Source organism: Poeciliopsis prolifica, unplaced genomic scaffold (assembly GCF_027474105.1).
Source record: "Poeciliopsis prolifica strain line A6 unplaced genomic scaffold, Auburn_PproV2 SCAFFOLD011, whole genome shotgun sequence".
NCBI classification, from domain to species: domain Eukaryota; kingdom Metazoa; phylum Chordata; class Actinopteri; order Cyprinodontiformes; family Poeciliidae; genus Poeciliopsis; species Poeciliopsis prolifica.
In genome coordinates, this window is record NW_026562386.1 from 133,205 (window position 1) to 156,330 (window position 23,126).

The window sequence follows — 23,126 nt, forward strand, 5'->3', positions numbered from 1 at the left end:
TTCACCACAGATTTTATCAGTGGATAATTACCCTGTTTTTTTCTATCTAATTGCATTTACCTCAACTTTTGCAGCACTACCATAAAGGAGATAATTTGTTCATAAGTGCATTTTTGAAAGGATGAGACAAATTCTAATATTTAAATGCCATTATTTAGGGTTTTATGATGTTTTAAATAATTTTGAATTTCAGGTCACTGGACAGGAGAGCTTAAAAAAAGGGAGATCTTCAAGGCCTGTGAAAATTGCAGAAAGTGACGGGGATGTAAGTACATGTTGCCAGAGTTTACAGAACAAACGCCCTGTTTATCAGTCTTTCTTTACTCCGTGATTTTCACTTCCGACTTCCGACAATCCACTACTGAGACGCAGCTGACTTCAGACTGACTTTACTATGTGCTTTAGTGTGGTTTTCTGTGTGTGTTTTTAACTTGTGGTAAACAGAGGCAACAGAGCTCAGGGAACGTGTGTGTTGCAACACTGTGGGGACACGCATCCACGCTGCACAGTGTGGGCCTGAGAGTATCGACCACAGCTTTTATTTTTCTCCCCACAATTTAAAGGGAAAAATGCATGTAATGGGAGTTTTAGATGTTGGGCTGTTAAATTTTTCAGTTTGATTTGCTTGATCCTGCTTTTCTCATTCTTTGTTTTGCGCTGAATGGAGGTAAATAGGATGGATGTCTTGGCTTTTCATCATTAGCATTGTTCCACTTTAACAATTTATAAGAAATTGCCAGTAAATTTGTCTGAACAATGAATATTTCATGCAATTAAAACAACAATATGTGGCAGCCAAATAAAAACAGCTTAATTATTAATTGAACAGAATGATAAATAGATCGGCGGGGAAAAAAATACAGTGGGTGAGAAAGACTGTGAACTCGACAGTCTTATGTTTTCATAAACACATAACCCATTTCTGGAAAAAACAATTCTGTCACTCTCAGTAAACAAGCCTTTCTCCAACAGTGAATGTGAAAATATGGATTTTTGATTATGATTACTCATAATGGGTATTACCAAATCTTTCCCCCTAACTAGACAGTGCAGAGCCTTTTGATATATTATACTGTGTTGATGAGAAGAACTCCTCTGGGCTTTTTACAAAGATAAGCCTTATTGACAGACGGAGAAGGCTACAGTAGACAATCAATGCGTCTCCGATGGCTGCAAGAGCTGAATGAAGACAAGAATGGAGCGTTTGGCCTCTGTTGTAAACACATGCTCTGTTTATCACCCCATTCTGTTTTATCTCATTCCTGATTCTCTGTTGCTTTACTTTAATACTCTGAAGTATGAAGTATTACGTATGGATCGCTTAGAGAGATATGGATGTTATTCTTTGTTTTCATCTGTTCTTATTACATCTGTTTGTTTTCCTGTAGGTCAAACTAAGTAGACTTTGTGAACAGGACAAGATTCTTCAGGAACTCGAAGCAAGGATTCGTAGTTTAAAGGAAGACAAGGTGTTTTCTTTTTGTTCTTTAATCATGATTAGTAATTTAAAGATCATCTTTTTTAATAGTTTTTCCCACTAATATCTGTTGATTCAACATTACTGGCTCAAATCTGAAGATTATATGTCAGTCCTCTGAGATAGTAAATGTCTGTAGACCTTTGAAACTTCAAATATCTACATTATGTTACTATGAGAGAAAATTACAAGCTTGACAATACAGAGTGAGATGTAATTAGATATTTGAGATATTTGGTGAAAGAGCTTCTTTCACCAATTCACCGGTACCTCTGCAGGTAGAAAGTTAAGGAAGCTTGACAAATACATGTATGAACACTAAAAACTGAATTCAGAGTATGTTTGCACAGTGGAGCAGTTGGTAGCACTGTTGCCTTGCAGCAATAAACTGAATCCTGCTCCGGGGATCTTTCTGCATTGAGTTTGCATGTTCTCTCTATTCTGGCTTCTTCCAAAACAGTCCAAAAAGACCTGTTAGATTAATTGATTCTTCTAATTTGATCTTGTGTTCCCCACCTCGTGCACAATGACAGATGTAGACGGGCAACAACGTCTGTAACCCTTTATATATATCCACTACATAAAGTAGATATACAGTGGCATAAATTAATTTTGTTTACCCCTACAGTCACTTTAGAACAACTTTTTAATAACATTTCCCTTATAAATATCCACAGTATAATAAAACTTTTAAAAGTATCTTTTCTGGTTTGCGGATTGATGTGACATTTCAAGATTAGCGCTGGTCCCCATCTGAAAGCCTCTTTTAAAACTTGCTGGAGGCACCCCTGATTGCCAAACATGATAAAGAAACTCTCAATAAATTTGTCTTTTATTGCAGTTGCATTAGTTAAGATACAGCATAAAGTTTGCAGTTTACAAACCAAGAGCCTTTGGGATTTTGCAAGAATTGTGCAGGTGATATCCATTAAGGGGTTCTATGTTGACATGTAACTCAGTCTGTTAAGATGTTTTTGATTGAAATTATGTTTTCTTTTTTTTCCATTTTAAAGACTGAGAAATCTATTTCTGTGACACTGTGTATGTATAGCCAAATGAAACAAAAACTCACTGAAGGCTCAAAAAAATTCAAAGTAAAAGAACAAAAAGATAAATAAGAAAATAAGTCTTCTAGGAATTGGCAACCTTTAAAAAATGTTTTTAATGTTAGATTTTTTTTCTCACTGGAAAAAAAATTTACTCAAATTACAGGTTGGATTTTTAAACATTTTTGAGTGTCAGATTATATATGTTGAAGTAAAAGATTAATGTATTCTTAGGCTTTTTATGTATCTTAACTAAGGGTGCCAATATGTGGTGAGATGTATTTAGTAAAAGGCTGTTTCTGAATTTCTAAGTGGATAAATCTTCCCACTGAGAAAATTTCCCCAAATTAAAGGTCAGACTTTTCTAGTTTATGTTAGGTAGTGAAAGATTAATTTATGTTCAGGTTCTTCTTCACATCTTTACAAGGATTGGCAATAAATATGAATAGCTACTGCACTGAGACTTCCTGCTCTTTTTTTTTTTTTTCTTTTTTTGTTCTCTTCAGGACAAGTTGGAATCTGTGCTGGATATTTCCCACCACCAGATGGAGGAGTATCGAGATCAGCCGGCTCACGCTGAGAAAATTGCCTATCAGCAGAAATTGTTGCAAGAGGATGTGGTCCACATCAGGGCTGAAATATCTCAAGTGTCCAACGTAAGACCCAAGTTCCTCTCTAAAATCATTAATAAAAATAAATAAATAAGAAAAATTTTAGCTCATTTGTACTTTAAATATAACTAGTGCCATGTCTTTTTCTACACAAAAAAATAGCTAGAAGGATGCTCTATTATTTTTATGCTACTCTGGGTATTGTGTTTCTTTAATTACTTGAGAACAAGATGTTCACTTCTGTTTTTAGTTCCCTCTTAGCTATTTCTGCAGCCGGCACAATGTTTCAGGTTGACTGTGACTATCAAAATGAGTGATTTGGAAAGAAACCTGAGGCTGTGAAAATACTCATGAGTGTATTTCTCGGCAACGTGGGTTAAAATGTTCTCTGATATTCAAAGTATTTAGTTTTTGAATAGAAAATATGTAGTTTCAAATCTGGAGTTACAAATTAACCACAAGATTACAGGAAGTAAACAAGCACATCCTTTATTGTTTGTCAGGTGTTAGTATTTAGTGTGGCTAAATTAGAATGTAGTCAGTGCATATTTTGATCATATATGTACATTTATAATACAAATTTGTTTTTATTTGAACAAGTTTAGTAAAGCTGGAGTATATTTCAAGACATGTGAAATGCACATGTGCAATGGACGGCTATATGTTTCTTGAAATTAACTAAACACGGCTGTCCAAGAAAAGTTTATAATCTCAAAGTTGTGTTTTTTATCATGTCATATTGGGAGAGTGTGTCTGATTTCTCTATAGGAGATGGAGAATGCATGGAATGAGTATACCCGACTGGAGAAAGATGTGGACTGGCTGAAATCAGCCCTGCAGGGACAGATGAGCCGCCATGATCTTTCCCAGGTCTATCTCTCTTTGCAGCCTTTCACTTTTATACACAGGCTTTAGTCAGGAGGAGCTACAAATTATAAATTTCAAATTCTCATTCAAGGCAAAAAGGGATTTGGTCTGTGTCTGTTCAAAGATCACCCATCAGTTTCATTTGATTTGGATGAAAGACAGACTTTGTAGTATTTGGGTAGTTGCACAGTCTGTGTTAAAGACAGTCCATGTGTTCTGTCTGCTAATATTGGAGCGGTTCTGTTTCTTTTTAAGCAGCAGGAGAAAGTGCAGCTCAGAAAAGAACTGTGGAGGATTGAGGATGTTATTGCAGGACTCAGCACCAATAAAGCTAATTACAAAGTCACAATTGCTTCTGTTACCAACCCAGGTGAGGTTACAAATAAGAAATCCAAACACTAGTAGCGCTATCTGAAACTTGTGCATCCTAATCTTACTTATTCAGTGCTTATTACTTAAGCACTGAATGTTTTTTTTTTCTTTAAAAAGCAATAATAATAAAAGCAGCGTCTATACATCTTGTTACATTTTTATGCACGTGACACTCGCCAGAGAGAAAATTTGTGCCTTCAGTGCCAGTATCGTCAGTGCCTTCTGTGTCTGGGAGCCAGACTGCTGAGGAGATGAGATTGTCCCAGCAGCAGCCGCAGCAGAGCCCCCACCTCAGCCATGACCCCACGCTTACCTCCAGTTTCAGCCAACAGCCATTACAACACTCTACTACCATCTTCAGTGGCTTCAAATGGGTGCGTGAACAACTCTTTATGTATCCCCGTCCCCACACCATCAGGCCCAGCACCTGGTTGTATAACCTGCTGTGGCCAGGTTACATTTCTCCAACAAGCTCATTATGATGCTACATCTTTCTAATACCTGTAAGGGAATTATTGCTGATAATAAGTTCAAGCAGAACATTACTTTACAAACTCTGAACCAACCCTTTAACTTCAGTCATCATCGTACTTGATGCATTTTCTGAATGTTCTGCCCATTAAATGCCAGTGGTATTGAATAACATCTGAAAAAAATCAATGAAGTTAAAGAATACAAAGTTGGTTATAAATTCCTATGGTGTATTTGTTGAATATCAGTTTTAGAAATTAAGGCCTCTTTTTTGGGTTGAGAGTTTTAACAAAACGTGCATTTATAAGAAAGTTGCATTTAAAAAAAGAGTCAGAGACTAGCAAAGATATATTTGCTTTTTAGAATAACACCTTTGTAGTTTATTCAACTATTTATTAAAGTTAAAGGAGCTAATTCTACCTGAACTCTTAAAGAAACTTCAAATGACCTTTTAGAAACCTTTTAGTGCAGTGTTTATATGCTGGTAATTCAAACGCTGCATTTTTTATCTCATACTTGTCTATGTGTGCAGTGTGAAGAAGATGTGCCTCCCAGACCTCCTCTACCTCAGCTCTACAGTCCGGAGGAGCATCCTCCCGCAGTACCACCGTTGCCCCGGGAGACGACAGTCATCAGACACACCTCTGTGCGCGGCCTCAAGCGACAGTCTGACGAACGCAAAAGGGATCGAGAAGTCGGCCAGTACACAAATGGGGACAGTAAAGTGCGTGTTTTTTTTTTTTTTTTTTATGTTCGTGCTTCTGACGTTCACAGATATACATACACTTGTTTCTTTTTTATCATTTGTGTGTCTTTCAGGTGGAACTGCGGCCATTTCTGAGTGATCCGGAGCTCATTGGAGCCGGAGATGGCTCCAGTGTCGTAGCATCTGGCCGTGATGGAGGATACCAGACATTACCAAGCAGAGGTAGACGAACTGAGGATATTCTAACCCTGACAGATTCTGACCAGATTTTGTGTTGTCTTAACATTATTAGATGCTTTTTTGATTTCAAATATCAAAGAGAGAACCATTTTTTATTATTTGTCGGCTTCCCTTCAGGAGCGGCTAGCTCCTCACTGAGGGGGAATCAGTCTTCGAGCATCTCCTCATATGTGACTATTCGAAGATCTACTTCAGCTGCTGGTGTGACGGTGAGACTTGGATAAAATGAGAGACTCGGCAGATCCAATCTTCATATGTCAAAAAGTTTTCTCACTCTTCACCTCATTTTCAGCTACATTAGGTCTAAAAACTAGATTTTCTTCTTTCTTTTTAAAAAAAATTTAATTAAAAATGTTTTTACCTTCCACTTGGGTGTGCAATTTTATTTTTGTGAAGTATATATATATATTTTTGCTGTCTGCTGCATCTTTCATTCTTCTTTTCAACTTCATTTCCTCCTACTCATCTCAGGAGAAACCAAAAAGTGCCTTGGAGCGCCTGTACTCGGGGGACAAGGTGCAGCATCAGCAGAGGGGGAAGATGAGTGCCGATGAGCAGCTAGAGAGGATGAAGAGGCACCAGAAGGCCCTTGTCCGCCAGCGCAAACGCACACTGAGTCACGGAGATCGACATGCATCTCCAACGTCGCGTGGTTCTTCTTCGTCGCGCCCGCTCTCTGCAGACTTTGGATCAGTATGTTACTAGAGCATTACCACTCACACTCTCATGCATGACGCCAACCTAACGGAGAGTGGGAATCGACAGTAATGCATGCCTTCACTTGGAGCAGATAATTTTCCTTTTTTTCTGATATATGTTGAATGTTAAACCAATAAGTTAGTGATTTATGTTCACTGTTTAACTATGTATGTGTCTGTTGTTTTCAGTCACTGATTTTTTTTTACTTTGACTGCACACAAAATAACAGCAGCCTACAATGTGGCTATGTCTCTGTTTTCCTCGACTTAAAAATATCAACATTTGAGAAAGCCAACACTAGTATTACCCAGTAGGATATACACACTGAAAAATACTTAGATTACATGGATTATCTCCTTTTGTTACATGTTAAAATTTATAAGGTTTTATAAATTTTCCTGCCTTGCAAAACTAATCATACCCCTTGCATCTTTGTGTATTTGTACAGAAATTGGTTCATAATATCTTTGCGATAGAGAAAGAATGCATCATTTTCAAGGAAAATTAAAGATCTGAAGTGTGACGTACATTTATATTTAGTCCCCTTAAGTCAGTCTTGTGTAGAACAAAAACTGTCTTTTGAACTACACATCAATATGCTTTGATCTGATTCTACGTTCGCTGGTTTCACCTTTGGAACCAGTGAAGGTTCCACAGGTGAACCTTTGCTGCAGCTTTAAGTCTTGTTTTGTTCCAGCCTCAGTTTGGCTCCATCCATCACTGCAGCAACTCAGATGAAAATAATCCCTGCATCATAATGCTGTCGCTGACATGTTTCGTCATGGCAGTGATGTTTTCAGAGTGAAATGTATCACTTCATTTTCTACCACTCAGTGTTCTGAGTGTGGGTGCAGAAAAGTTCATTATTGTTTAAAATTTAGCAGAAAATGTTCTTCTGCGTGTTTTCTGTGAGCACTATATGGCTTGTGGCAAACTTGTAGTACACGGTATTTGTTATGGGTTTCATTCAGCAATGACTTTCTTTTTGCAAACTCTTCTATTAATACCATATGTGTGGAGTGCAGCACCAAGAGTTGTCCTGCAAACATATTTCTCCCATTTGAAATGTAGATCTCAGGTGGGAGAACTTTCAGAGTTATCATAGGTCTTTTGTTTGATTCTCTATTTAATATCATCCTTATCCATCCTGTCCGTTTAGTTAAACGATCATATCTTTGTCGATTTGCAATTGTGTCGTACGCTTTCCTTTTTCGGATTATGAAATCAAATTGCTTCATTAGATGTTCAAGCAGTCTGGGATGATTGTCATGATGCCGTTTGTTCGCTATTGCTCTGTGACAAACTTCGAAGGCCTTCACAGAACAACCATATTTATGTTTACATAAAAATTCATAGGGTTTTAATCTGAAACCAATTGGTTTTCCTTGAAGTGCATTAGGACCATAAACATATATGGGACTTCATACATTTTAAAATTTCTGATTGTAAAATGAAAATCATGCACCATTTTTCTTACACATGACAATCATGCATTCTCTTATAGAACATGAACATGTGTAATTCTAGTGTGGTAAAGATAATCATAAGGGGTATTCATACTTTTGCATAGCAATGTCCATACCTATATCTACGTACTAAATGGTTATATTTTATACTGTGCCTAGATAATACTCAAAAACTGTTTAATATGATTAACTGAATTATTTAAAACAAATGATACTAATTATCTTCAATAAAAACACTTAGTGCCATCCAGTCATTGCTATCCATCCGTTCATCTTGTTCTTGACTGATTTTGTCACTTAGATTCAAACCTGAGTGTCTCCAACATGCTTTGTGTTTTCAATCCATTACAGTGTTGATGAACTAGATATCATCAGCTCATTAGCCACTGCTCTTCTCATTTAGATAATAGAGCCAGCGCTTCATTAATTAACTGCTATTGCATCCAAGCACTCCTTTGGTGTGGTTTGTGTGTGTGTGTGTGTGTGTGTGTGTGTGTGTGTGTGTGTGTGTGTGTGTGTGTGTGTGTATCTGTTGTGTGTCTTCATAGAAAGAGAATGAAAGTAGCCACTTTACTGACCAGAATGTTAACTAATGCCTCAACATACATTAAGCTCACATCTCTCAACTTCCTCATAGCTTTCTTTCTTCTGTTTCTAGATGAAAAGAGGGCGTGTGAAGTTGTGAATCCTGACTTAGTATTGTTCTATTTCCCAGCCCCAAATGGTGATGTCAATCAGTTTGATATCAAAAAGTAGCTTAACTGTCTTATCTGGTAACTGGAAGAACACTTTTCTCTTTCAAATGTGAATGTTGCTAAAAAAAATACAAATAAACAGCATTTTCTAAATATTTTTCATTGCCACGTTTTCTTTTAAGCAGTGATTTTTTTTTCCGTGACCACACACAATTGTCTTGTTTGGTAAAGCTGCATTATGTAACTTTTATGAAAAATATTTTTTTGCAGATTATGTGTCATACCATCCTGTCACAATATGGCAACAGCTTTCACAAATATTGTAAAAAAAAACAAACAAAAAAACACATTTTTGTAAAAATTGCATTCTGCAGCTTTGAATCTTTTGTTAGTGTTATGTCCTGTTTATTTCTGTAGGATTTTTGCTGCTCACATTATATCACCGTCAATGAGTTTCATAGTGCAGTGTTTTGAAATCTCTCACTTTCATGTATGCGTGCGTACATCTATGCATGTGTCTTATGTTTCTCATTTCTGACTGCATCCAAAGAAAGAAAAAAAGAATAAAAATCTTATCAGCTTTTAAGATCAAGTAAGGACTACAAACATCTAATGTCTGATCTAGAAAAGCCAAGTGGGCCGAGTCATTTTCACTTGTAGTCAATGCGACCTGAAGACAGCGGCCGGTGATTTGTTTCACACTCTCTGTCTCTTCTGTCCAGTGGAAGAGGGAGCAGGAGTTTGACCTGCAGTTACTGGAGAGGGCTGTGCAGGGGGAGGAGGCTCAGGCAGTTAGGAGTGTCCAGGGGGAGGAAAGACCCCCTGAGCACAAAGAGAGACCCCGCTCGCAGTCTGATGAATGGCTGACATTCCACTCCACGGCCACAACCCCTCCCACGCATGAGGTCGATCTGGAACCGCTGGAGTATGACCTGGACCTAAACAAAGAGGTAACATGGCCTTTTCTCATCTATGAAAAGGAAAGAAATGAAAAAGATGGGGCTTTTATCAGAACATAAATGCTGTGAACATGAGGTGAAAAAAATTGTATGACCCACCTTAGGACATTCAGTTTAAATAGAGATTTAAATTCTGAATTCTCTTTTGAATCTTAAAAATAAACTTTGACTTGACTTAAGGTCACTGTCATTTAGAACATGTGCTTAATAAAAGGTTAAATAAAATCGAGAAAATGCAAATGCTATTTTTCTTGTTGAATAGCAATGTAGAAAATAAGTAATATTTTCTTCCTTTTTTTTTTATTTAAAAAACCCCCAAAAGAACTGTTAATGGACCTATTACACTTCTTTAAACTCATGAATTTAAAGAAGTGTGGAACCAAGTGCCACACTTGGCACTTGGTTGTGCCAAGTGTGGCACAACCAGCTGTAAGGCTTAAGGGACTATCACATTTCCATGTTAAGCCAGGTTGCTTTGGATTACATTTTTACATTCACATTTTGTTTCTATTGTTTGAAGATGTGAACATTGTTTCTATTTGACTGTCTCCTTGCTGACGACACAGAGGAAATGTTCCCCTCGGGAACAAATAAAGGATTGCTCTATTATATTCTAATCTAATTTTTAATTCTTACTAATTTGTGATTTTGAACTTATATCTGCCTCTGTCTTTTAGCTGTGCAAGCCTGAGAAAGTGTTGATCCCAGAACGCTATGTGGATTCAGAGCCTGAGGATCAACTCAGTCCTCAAGAAGTGGAAGAACGTCATCGGAAGGTGGAGCGAATCAAAAGCATTTTGGCAAAGTCAAGGTACCCAAGCTGCTTTCTAGCTACATTACACTGAAAGTCTGTTTTAAGTTTAGCTAATGATAATCATAATGATGTTGCTTCAGGGTTTTTAGATGTTTTCCAAACATGGAGTTTGAAGGGGTGACGGATTAAAGGCAGTTCAGCATAAAAAGATAACTTACTTCACTGTGTGTCTTAGACTCAGAATCCCATGTTGTTTTAACATTTCCCAATGTGGGTTTTAAGAGGGACAAATGATTTGGAATATGGGAATTTCCAGTTCATCACACATTTGACTCAGTTCGGTAATTAAGTCACCGAACTGAATACATGGTAGTAAGAACCAGGTAACTGTAGAGCTCTGATTACATTGTTATTGTGCTCATCTTTTTATGGACAGCATGCAAAACATAACCCCAGGGGTGTCTGTGGAGAAACCCGAGGTGGGACAGGTGGCGCTTGACTCTGCTCTGCAGGAGCAGGAGAGGATCATCACCATGTCCTACGCTCTGGCCTCAGAGGCTTCGTTGAAGAGCAAACTTGTGGCAGGTTGGTCACTTGCATGAATCTGGATTATTTTCTGGCCCCTGGAAACTGTGAGTAGGTCTTAAATCTTTGCACTGTAAAGAATTACAACACATAAACATTTACAGAAATAATTAGCATGGATTTCAGACCAATTTAGAGCCGCAATGCTGACAGTTTGAGCAAAATTTCTCCTGGCATCAAACTGGGAGGGGAGGGGGGTAGAAGGAATCAAGAGAGGAAAGCAGCCTTTCAAGAAAGCTAGATTGATGAGGGGGGCGTAAGGTGCAGAGTCAAGCAATAAGGCTGTTCATTTCTTAATAAGTGAATATTATTTCTTATTACGAGTGCAGATAGTCTCTAATTGCAATCTGTGTAGGATCTTTTAGACAGGGGAGGAATTGCTTGATGAGGCCATTTTGTGTGCTGATCAATGGGCCCAGTCAAACTCTGCTCTCCATCTGCATGCCACTGCCGCCGCTTTGAACGCAGCTCTGAACCTGCATAAAAGACGCTACACTCACATCTCATCTCTTTCATACTCTTCAGCAGACAGGCGAGTTAATTTTCACTCTCGCTGCAGCAGATTGTCAGTCTGTCTGCCTTGCCGGCAACACGCGCGCGCACGCACACAGACACAAAAACGCACGCATATATCTGTCACACGCGGTAACACTCAAGCTGTCAGCGTGTGTGGAAGCTTAATATGCACAGTGAAGCAAAGTCAACAATTATAACATTATTTCCAGCATAGAGAAATGCCAGAGAATATAACCGGTGGCATCTTGTCAGCGCAGACTGAATCAATGACTTTCTCTGCCTTTGGTGTTAAAGTGAGGTCTGTTGGTGCACTTTCAAACTCATGAATTTAAAGAAGAGTCTTTTTCACAGCAGCATGCATGGCAGATTTCAGTTCCTCTGCCATAAAAGCAGCAATATTCATCACTGCAATTATATACAAGAGATATGACAAAGGTGTTTTGGATTGCTCAAGCTGTTAATACATAAATAGGAAAAAAAATAAATAAATCAATTTCTTCTATATGTTAACTTGTCAAGACGTTTAGGCTTGCACTCTTTGCATTGATTTATTGCCATATAACTGATGCTATGAATTAAGTCTTGTTCTCTCGCAAGATTTAATCTGAGAGAAATTAAATGAAATCTTTTGTTTTCATTGCACACGACATGCTGAAATTATGAAATCTGTTTCTAAATGGTGTTGTGTTAAATAAAATGGTTTAAGCAGTAAAGGCTTACATTCTGCTCAGCAGAATATTAAATAAATAAAGTATGAATAGAATAGCAGTAAGTAGAAATAACATGTACACAGGTCAACAGAGAGGTTCAGTGACATGAGAACGAGGTGAAAGCAATGAACAGAGTTCAGTGCAGCGGAGAGACGATCTGAACTGATTTGCTGAGGGAAAATTACTAATTAAATGAACACATGGGAACTAAAATAAGACACAAAAAAGCAGCTAAATTAAAGACTAAGGAGATACTAAAGTAACAGTCTAAAGCTTTGTACAAAAATGTAACACATTTGAGAGGAAAGAGTTTTGAAACGAGAGATAACCACGTATTGAACAACCTGTTATAAATAAAAAAATAATCTGCAAAATGTTCTAAAAATTAAGTCAAGTTGACCAACAGGACACAAAGAGCTATTTATCCATTTGCTTCATTTAAAAAAGATTTTATCATAGGACAAGTGTGCCCTATCATGTACTTTTCCTAAAATCTATAATTTGTGGTTGTGTGTTTTAAGCTCTTGATAAATTGACTAAATTAATTATTGGGCAATGTGAGTATATTAACTACTAAAAATACAAATGGATCCATCAGAGATTGTCTTTTATACCAGTGATCCTTCTAATCTAATTATAACTCATTTATTACCAGTCATGACACTGAAATAATTATTTATCTCTCAGATGTAACATGAAAACATAGCAACAACTTAGTGAAAATGTCTTCCATTTATACAAGCTACTATCAAACTGCAATAAACTTGCGACTTGTAGAGGCAGCAGCCGCCTACGCAGTTTGGATGATGGATGGAATTAATCAAACACAGTTCATATTCATGTACCAAAGCGCTTAGAATCACATCTATGTTGCTATTTACATGTTATATTTCTTGAAAACACTGTAAAACTTTTTCCATTTAATATGGCCTGTGTTCTGCAAAAGTCATTTCAAAACCATTCAAGTTGTTAGGAGTGAAATGTAAAAACTGAAAAAGCTCCATTAAGGTTTTTGCATAAAGGTGCACATCCTTGTCTAATACTTTCTTGAAGTAGCCTTCGATTTTTTTTTTTTTTACACTTCTCCCGACTCATCCCTTTGTACAGTGAGATCATTTTTAGCTCTTCAATCTCCAGAATTTCAGATTTGTGTTGTAAATGAGCAAAGGTTAAGAAAATTCTGCTAGGACATCTGAAGTTTATCTCACAATGAAGGAAGAGAATGCTGAGATTAAATTAAAATATGCTTCAACAAAATATCAAGTTAAGAATTTGCACAGTTCTTCAACCAGGACATTTAAGTGTGTTTATAAATTTTTATATTTGTTTGTTTAACATATATATTTATATTTTTTCAGGTTATTAATTATACAGAACATAAAAGGCATTAAATGTGAAAAATGTGGTGGACTTACATATGTAATACAATTATAACAATGTTGTGTACTTTATATCCGCTCCAGGCAACATTTATATTAAGTTTTTCATCTTTGTCAAGTGTGACAAAGACGACAGCCGTGTTTCCTTTCAGAACACAATTTGTACTTTTAAGTGCAATCCATCCCTCAGGTTATTGACTAACTCAGCTGACTAACCACTAGTCTTGTTTTCTCTCTTCTCCTTTTGTCCTCCTTGTAGTTCCACCACAGGTTAACTTGCCTACCCCTCCTCCCCCGCCCCTTCCTCCTCCGCCGCCTCCTCCTCCTCCGCCTCCTCCTCTTCCTACTGTATCCGTGGCGCCTCCCTCTCCTCTAAACAACGGGATTCACTACACTTTTGTCTAACGTGAAAAAAACAAACAAACAAAAACAAAGTAAGACCCTAATTGCATGTTTAAAGCCGCTCTAACATTCTGGAGGAATCGCTGCTTGTCTGAGACTGAAAAGCTTCGTGCTTGCTGCTGTGTTGTGATTGGAGGAAACACATCTTGATGGGATTGGGGAAGCCCTGCCTCTGCTCCCATTATAATCAAAACAAACATCTGCAGGCAGTCTGCCCATCCCACTGTGATAATTGTCTGTAAATTGTTCTTTTCTTTCTTTTTGTACTGCTGCCAAAATATTTATGGGTGGTTGATGGGAGAAAAGGTCTCAGAAGAACATGCCTGCTTGTAGCATTGTGTGTAATTAACAAAAGGAGACACCTTTTGATTTAGCACTTTGACAGTTCAGTCTTCAGCACAGCTGCATTCCTCAGCACCAATTAGCTCCCCATCTGTAGCACGGCAGCAATAAGTCAGAAAAAAACAAAACAAATCTAACACTGTTGTTACTGTAAATGCACAAAGACAGCTTGTCTTATCACTTACAAAGAAAAAAAAAACATCTTTCAGACATGAGACAAGTATTGCAAATAATTTTATCTTCCTTTTAATAATTTTCTAATAGGATTAGTAATACTTTCTTGACAAAGAAATGTTAAATTACATATGTGATTGTTTGAAATTTGCATACAATCATTGATAATCTATTAATGCATATTAAGTCAATACAATACTATCCAGTTTTCATCTGGTTGAAGATATTATACCTTTCAATACGTACTTTATAGTGAAGCCCAAAATGATTTCTACTCCTGCTAGATTTAATCATGAAGTTTACTTTTTTGGATGAAAATGACATCGGCATCTCTCAAAAAAGAAAATAATAATAATAATAATATCTTAGTTTCTGTTTGTTTGTGACAGTTGTGATGCACTGATTCTTTTTCTATGTTTATGTTTAAAGTAGTTTCATTCTCTTGAACCCTTTTTTTTTAGATTTAAATGTTTTATTTCAAATGTGAAATGGGTTTACTCTATTTTAAAGTTTTTTTTTTTTATGTTGGTTTGGATTATAAGTGTTGCAATAACATTTCACAGTTGTGTGTCGTTTCCTAAAATCCAAACCCTGTGTGTGAAATCTTCAGCACCTTCCATGTTTATTAACTCTTCAAACCTTAAAAAAGATAAAAATTATATATATATATTTAATCATATATATTTAATCATATATATATTAAATATATATATATATATATATATATATATATATATATATATATATATATATATATATATAGCTACAGCATAAAGTTGAGACATTTATAAAAACTTGGGGTTTTGAGTATATTCATTGAAATTCAGTACACTCAGTAGCACATAATTTCTGTAAAATAAAGCTTTGCTGTTTTATTTGTATTTTCATCAATAATAACACACAATTGCCCTGCTCCTTTCTATGTAAGTAGGCAGTCTTTAAAATGGGAAAGATAAGAGAACATGCCATTTAAGAAAGACAGAAAAATGGCCACTGGAAAATAACTTCATGTCTAAACCTTCCTGTGTCTAGTCTGAGGAATAATAAAAGGTTTTAAAAATTGTCACAGTGGAGAAACAGGGCAGTCTTGCCACGACACAGATTTCTCTCAATGAGTGAGATAATGGAGTTTTAATAAGAGACTGGAAGTTATTTTCAGTTGTTTAGCACATCTTTTTCAGAGATGAAGGTTGTCTGGATTTATTCAAGGATAAAACTTGTATTTACCTATAAAAACTATCAGTGGGGATTCTTTGTCAAGTTACATTTTACAGAATGAACACTAAAGATTTTTATTTGTGCCAGCTTATCTTGATGAATTGCCAAGCTGAAACCCCATTGAAAAGTTATAAAACCTTTGAATCTCAAGTATTTTATTATGTTTAATAAATATGATGAATCCTGTAAATCTTTTCCTGTATTTTCTAACTTGCTCTTTCTTGTTACTTCTCAGCTCAAGCGATATCTGGACACTGAGGTGCTACTTCACAAACAAATGACTGACTTCTCCAAGAAGAGAGGACATTCTTTTATTTTGAACACCTTAAAATGCAGCAATGGGAAATGAAAAAAAAAAAAAAAACAATGGTACAGTTTTAACTTGAGGCTTACTCAGGACTCACTCTTCTAGTGCGTTTCTTGCTGCTGAAAGCATTCTCTGGAGTCAGGCTGAAGCTACGAGAGCTGATGTGCTTATTAACTATGAAAGTGTATAAGATGTGCTAAACTCATAAATAATAAAAAGTATTTTCTACAATTTATTGCACTTTTTCAGTTGTATATTGTTTCATCCTCTTACAGCTATATTTCTTTCTCTCTCTGGTCATTGAATCCAAACCTTTTTTGACCAGCTAGAGAATGTTTAAAAGAAAACCTCTCAAAATGCATAATAAAAATAGTATTTTTCTGTCATTAATATTCTTACACCAAGCTATATGAGATCTTCTGTGTATGTACAGTACATGTAGCACTGCCAGTCTTCCTTAGGCTTACTTTTGCTTATGTCAGGATGAAAACCTTTAACATATTTTTTGTGGGAAGATTGAATGAGTGAGATTTATAAAGATGTGAATATTAAAGATCTTAACACAGCATCTGATGCATTATATTTATTTCGTTTTTGATTATTGTCCACATTTATTTGAATGAGACATTTATAGTGAATGGAGATATTTACAAGCTTATGTGAGTATTGGCAAAAAAGAAAAATAAACTTTGATGATCTTGTCAATCGTAATATAAGACCCAGGACATTTTTCATGCAAGGCAACAGTTCTGTGAACTGTGCCAGCGTGTAGCTCACAATTCACATCTGGTGGTGATCAGAGAGTGGTTTGTGTTTTTTTTGTTTTTTGTTTTTTGAGGGGGTGCAAGTTGTTTTCTTAAATTTGGAACAAATTTGTCCTTACTCTTGGATGTGTAGCAATGAATCTAAATATTAGGAGGAGGGAACAACTCATAATCTTAATGTTGTTGAATACTTATGGTATTTATGTGTATAAGATGCCCTTAAAGATGTCTGAAAACATGTTATATTGAATTCAAATGCTGTATATATATGAAACATTTGATGCCTTGAAATTGGCCTCTGTCTCTTTAAGAAGCTCCTGCTCTTTCTGACACTCTTCTTTCCGTATGTAATCACAATGATGTCTCCATTGTGCCATTTACAGCCTTTCTTAGGGTTGTTGGCCTGAGATGTAGCTCATATGATGAGCTCACTGAACTCAAGAGTTCCACTGTTTGCTCATTACTGCTGCCACTAGTCTGATGGAGCTCAGTAGGAAAGGCAAGGGGGAAGGGTCCAAGCGTTTAGGCACCCCCAAATGCCTGCCACAGGAGATTTAAGCATTTCTCAAACATGCATGAAAGAATAAAAATAAATTCATTTTCATAATTTCACTCCCTGTAAGCCAGCAAGTGAGAATAACAAGGAAACTTTCCTGTGGTTCCTGATATACTTCATATTTCCTGTATTTTTTATGAAAAGGTTTGGTCAGTATTAAGTTTTACAAGCACTTTATTCCCATAGACATTTTACAACAGTAGTAGAATAAGAAAGGTAGGTTTGACAATTGTTACAATATCACTGTCTGAAGAATGGGGTTTATTTGTTAACAGTTTTTCAAGGAGCTACAATTTCCAAACGAACAGGACAGTTGTACTACCAAGAGGTTTCTCTCTGAACAACCTATAAATCCTTTATTTGCTCTTTTAATTTCACAATATTTACAAACATGTCTCGAAGTACAATTTAAAACAATGAAACTCTGGAAAACAAGGCTGGGCAATGATCCAGGTTTGTATTACCACCACGCACGATGATCAGGGTGGATTTATGGAAGATAAAATGTCACTGTAGATGAAATGCTTTAAAGAACGGCTCCCTCGGCTATCCTTGTCTTCAGAAATGACTTATTTTAATGATTTTTACACAACCACCTTTTGCTATGGAAGCCAAAAATGCTGCACATATGGAAGCAGGGGTAAGTGTACAAATGAATGAAAATCATCAACCCAGATAATCTTAGATAATCTGTAATTCCAAGGGGGATTTTTGTCAGGATGTGATGCCTGAAAAGACTATCACCGTAATCGTTTCCCAGCATTCATTTGCTCATAACCCAAACCTATAAGTTCAACTTGAATCTCAACTTTCCACCTAAAGAAGTGATTTTCCCCTCATTATGTTTCATTAATGCTGTTTATCAGCTATATTTTTATTCAAATCATGTACAAAGAGTAAGTACAAACTCCGCGCTCTTCACAGCTCCAAGATTCTCTTTGAACTTTCACATTGATTGCCTTGACCCATTAAACTTCATTCTATTATTTGAAAAAAGAAGGAGAACCAAACTATGGCATGCTCAAAGGAGGTGAACTTTCAATACAAAAAAGAGAGAGGGGCTTCTTGAAATGTTTCTTAAGTTCAAAGCGTTCTCCATCTCAAAAGGCATTTTTAATTCCGTGTATTTTCAACTGAGAAGGTAGATGCTAATAACTCTGGATTCTTGAAGCACAGATTTCATATCTTTAAATCATGAACTATCTCTCCACATTGCAATTGTAAAAGAAAGCTCTGAGAAATATTGAACTTTCAGGTTCAAAAGGAAAATAATATGGAATGTGTTCTTAAATAGAAGGAGTACACGTGCCGCTGTTGCAGAATATTGCAGCTTTCAGCACAAATATTTATCACTTTGCATTCCTTATGAATCCCCCTCCCGCGCTTACGGATCGGATGTGATGCACTTCTTTTAACCGATGTAATGCCCTCGCCCTGCTCTGCTCAGAAAGCCTTTTGTGTTACGGCTCCCTCCCAAGTGATGTCTTTATCCTTAATTGGAGAGTAATTATTCTTGCTACTTCACATCGGGGTGAGGCTTTGAAAACACCTGAGAGAAAAGATGCACCTCCCTCAGCAGCTGCATCTTCTCTGCTCCCATCTCTCCTCCAGGATTGGGGGGGGGGTCCCACAGAGCCTGCTAGCCCTGGTTCCTAGAAGACCAATCAGATCTTCTGTACTGCTTATTTTGCAATAAGTTGGGATGTTTTTCCCTCCTTCTGCAAAAAGGAAAAAAAAAAAGAAAAACAAAATTGCCAAAGACCCTCCTTTGAGAATTGTGGCATTTCCATGTATTGACGTTTGGCTGGTGGTTCATATACATTTGTTATTCTATGCTCTGGACTTCAAAGAGAATGAAAGAGGGCCTATTATGCTAATTGGTTCCTGTTCTGTTAAATGCAATCAAGGCCTCCCGCATTAATCCTTTACTAAATACTTACTGGCTTCTCTTTTCAGAGGAGGAGAGACTGCTGCTCAGCATCCTGACAGGGATGTTTGTTTGAGAGGAGTTTGAGCACATGTAAATAAAATATGATGAGTAGCAGTAAATAAAATATCTCATTTAAAATCCTGAACTGAAAGGGCCTTGTCTCATTGTTTGGACTTTGCGTAAATTGATATCGACTTACTTGAGATTTATTTTTCTTTTTTTTTTGTTCCCTTTTATGTTGTTTGACTGAGAATAGGGAGCCTCTTGACACCACACCGAGGAGTCTGACCTTGTTCTCAGGTCTGTGTTGTTCGCGACGCAGCACTAAGAATTTGTAACATATTCATAGTTTTCCCAAGGTGGCAGGAGGAAGAAGAGAAATCAGACAGTGATTCCCAGTGATGCCTATTTCCCATCACATAAATAACATTGTTAATACAGCTGGGTGCCTTCTTTGCGAACGCTGTTGGGATATGAGACGGTAGTCCAATTGTGCAAAATACAAAACCAAGAGAGGCGATGCAATAGGTGCTTTGATTTCAAAAGGGTATTTTATGCTGTTTTATCATTTTTTTTAAAGTTCCACACGCGGTACATTTTTTAATATGTAAGAAATGGAATGGGTTAAATTATTTAAGAGTGAAGAACCACTGAATATTCTTCCGATCGTGTGTGCATGCTATAAAAAGAATAAAGGGGAGGCTGAATAGAAGTCAGGCTGCCCTGGCTGCAAGCAGAAATTAGAATATCTGCTTTCAAAGCCACCTTTCTCGCTTTTAAAAAATATGCGTTTTACAACTTATTTGTGTTTTATACTGTTAATTGGTTATTATGAAATAAAAGGAGTCCGAGAATACAATTTGTCTTGCATGAATGATTAAATGCGAGTGGAGAAGTTGCTCTATTTTTTTAAACAATGAATGAACAATCTTGTGTTCCTTAAGTGAGAAGCTTTTACAATACCTACAGTGAATTGGGCTCTTTGTACATAAAAGCAATTGCTTTGCAAATGAACCAAATGCCCCTGGGCCCTTCTGTTTAATCTAGCAGCTCCCCATACACTTATACTCTCACTAAGCCACAGTGATGAAATCTACAGGAGCCTGTGACTTAAGCACAAAAAGGAAGTGAATCATATCTTGTATTTTAAAATCTAGAGAATAGTGACATGTCAATTTTTTGTATATTTTTTTTTGTAACAGCAAAAATAACAAGACTTCTGCAATTGTGAGGTGCTGCAATTTGCAAATGTGTTCAAGTGGAACACCCGACGATTTTAAGTTTGTAGCTGCACAGGAAAATTTCACATGTTTGTTGAAGAAACTTGAAGAAAAAGAAGAGTTTTTTTGTTTTTTTCCCCCTCAAAATGTTTTCCCCTATATTACTGCTCAAGATTCACCGGTTTACATTTTTGCATGCATGTGCATTTATATTATCACTGGCACAAGCTATGTGAAGTTGTCCTTGATAACTATATAATTAGAATTGGCATGTTGCGCTCCTTATTTTAACACGATGAATCAGTGGTTCGCTGTTAACTTGAAAGGAAATATTAGATCCTGACTAAACTTTGATGAAATCCAGAGTTACGAGGAAGAGATTTGGGTCAGCTAATGAGAACAGAGCATCCCACCACACTTCAAGTCCAATTGGGAGGGAGATGATTTGCATGAATGCAAATGCTGTTGGAGGCGATTGCACACGCCGGCTTCCAGGAGGTCATGTTGACTTTCTAGATTTTGTTCTTATACGACGACATCTTGACAGAGAGGAAAAGGTCCCGCCGCCCCATAAAGGCCTGAGTTGTTAAAGAAAAATCATTAAATTGTTTGTTATTGAAGATCTTGGATTATGGAAAACTGTTTTTCATTTTAGGCCACAACACACAAAAAATAGAGTTCTGCTCTGGATGTCTAGAGCAAAACTGTAAGGTCCAGTGGTAACAGTCATTGGCTTTTTTTATACTAAATAACAAAACAAAGTTTGTTATGCTCATATTTTTAAATAGAGGATAGATGAACATGTCAGAAGGGGATTTAAAGTCATAATCGAGTACAGCACTACAAATCCATGTGTGATTTCTCATGGCACTGTGATGTCAGGAAGTGTTTTTATCATTTATGTGATCTAACATAAACTATGCCTGTTTCAAATAGAGACCTGACCAGTTCCAGTGTTCAGAAAGGGGCTCATGAGTGAAACATATGTTCATAATCATTTTTTGTCGACAAAGCTTCAGCAGAATGTATTATTAATTATTAATTATCATATATGTAATGATTATAAATACCTATCTGTCCAGGGTCAAAGGGTGGTGGTTTTCAATTAGAAGTGAACACTGAAGGGAACGGGGTGGATACACTCATCCACATGTTTGTTGGCATAAAGCATGAATCGGCTGCTCACCTTTCTTTAAAAAAAAAAAAAAAAACCTGTTCCATCTGCACAGTAATCAAAGTGCAGCACCCCCACCCACCTCCCCTGCTCTAACCCCCACCCGTCCACACTCACTGACTGAATAGTGTTCTCTAATTAACCATGCAGAACAGGGGGAAGAACACATGTTAATTTAATGTAACAAAAATGTTGATTTTCATGCACTCTCCTTTTCAAATATTTATGGGCTAGACTTGAAGCTGAAGATGCATCAAAGACTCACAGGGTATGCAAATGTGTCTGTCTTACCCCCCAACAAGTTGGACTGTCTTTTTTTTTTTGCTCCTCATGCAGCCCTCATGCACTACCATCCGAGCTGCAAAGAGGAAGCCATGCAGTCCCTTATTTAAAAATAGTAGGCCTGTATTTGTTCTTTTTAAAAACAAACAAATATATATATAAACATATATATTTAAAGATTTAGCATTTCCTGGAAGAAGCTCAGCTGCTCAACACAAACCATGACTGGACTTCATCGTGTGCTGAGCACCTATAAGCAGGTGCCAGTGAGTTTTTTGAAGAGAAAAGCAAAATTTTAGTTTGCAGAACTGTATTGACAGTAAATTATTATTATTATTATTATTTTAAATGAAGCCACGTTTCTAAAGAGACACAAAAATTGTGTACATTTCTGCACAACCACGATTAAAGCAGGATAAACTTTACCTTCAAAAAACACAAGGCCCAAACATGCGCTGACTTATTCTCGTTTCCAACCATCTGCATGTGAAGGATGAGCCGCACCTGCAGGTGTCTTTTCTCTCTGAGTCCAAAAGGTGGCGCATGAGGCACGTTCAACCAGCGCTGTGGTCCGGGAAATGAAAGAAACGCCCGCTGCTTTAAGAAACTGCGTTTTAAAAAAAGAGAGACCACATATAAATCACCATGTGTGGATATGGGGGGGGGGAAACACTGTCAAAATTTGTACAGAACCATAGTTATATATTTTATTTTTCTCGTCAGACTTTCTCTTATCTGCTCCAGTTATTTCTGAAGTGTTGAAAGAGTTCATAAAGGTACGTCTATTTCTTTTCTTTAGAAAAAAAAAAAATAATAATAATAAAAACAAACCCTCACCCCCCGAAAACTTCCTCACATCCTTTCAGATAAAATAAATGAGGGCTTCCGAAGAAGATGAAGAAGAAGAAGAAGAAGTAGAAGAAGTGTTTGTGGAGCAGCAGCTCTGTGATGCTGGCCCTGCCGCAGCTCCTGGGTTGGTGGGTTTGTTTCACCTTTTTGCCTCACCTGAGAAGAGAGAAAGAGAGAGAGAGAGAAAAAGAGAGAGAGAGAGCAGAAAGTCAGACGCACAGGAGCCTGATGTGATCTGATGCGATGTTGTGGTCGAGTTGTGCATCTTTCTCTCTCTCTGTTCCCCCCCTCTCTCTATCTGGCTCTTTTCTAGCTCTCTGTCACTCTCTCCCTCCCTCTGTCGCCCTTTTCTTCG

The 23,126-nt window shown here is 37.0% G+C and overlaps 1 protein-coding gene across 4 annotated transcripts in view; it reads left to right on the plus strand.

The window, feature by feature from the left end:
* The window catches only part of plekha7b (pleckstrin homology domain containing, family A member 7b), a 70,528-nt gene extending 53,966 nt beyond the window's left edge, over nucleotides 1-16,562 (plus strand). The window contains exons 15-29 of one of the 4 annotated variants that reach the window (XM_055036999.1): nucleotides 194-265; nucleotides 1,389-1,469; nucleotides 3,030-3,179; nucleotides 3,903-4,004; nucleotides 4,257-4,371; nucleotides 4,554-4,747; nucleotides 5,377-5,568; nucleotides 5,664-5,772; nucleotides 5,908-5,999; nucleotides 6,262-6,483; nucleotides 9,373-9,600; nucleotides 10,287-10,420; nucleotides 10,800-10,948; nucleotides 13,813-13,987; nucleotides 15,925-16,562. In XM_055036999.1, the coding sequence (XP_054892974.1) occupies nucleotides 194-265; nucleotides 1,389-1,469; nucleotides 3,030-3,179; nucleotides 3,903-4,004; nucleotides 4,257-4,371; nucleotides 4,554-4,747; nucleotides 5,377-5,568; nucleotides 5,664-5,772; nucleotides 5,908-5,999; nucleotides 6,262-6,483; nucleotides 9,373-9,600; nucleotides 10,287-10,420; nucleotides 10,800-10,948; nucleotides 13,813-13,958 (1,986 nt within the window). In that variant the 3' untranslated portion in view covers nucleotides 13,959-13,987; nucleotides 15,925-16,562. The remainder of the gene's footprint in view (nucleotides 1-193; nucleotides 266-1,388; nucleotides 1,470-3,029; nucleotides 3,180-3,902; nucleotides 4,005-4,256; nucleotides 4,372-4,553; nucleotides 4,748-5,376; nucleotides 5,569-5,663; nucleotides 5,773-5,907; nucleotides 6,000-6,261; nucleotides 6,484-9,372; nucleotides 9,601-10,286; nucleotides 10,421-10,799; nucleotides 10,949-13,812; nucleotides 13,988-15,924) is intronic. The other 3 variants (XM_055037002.1, XM_055037000.1, XM_055037003.1) reach the window with 3 other exon arrangements.
* The last annotated feature ends 6,564 nt before the right edge of the window (nucleotides 16,563-23,126 follow it).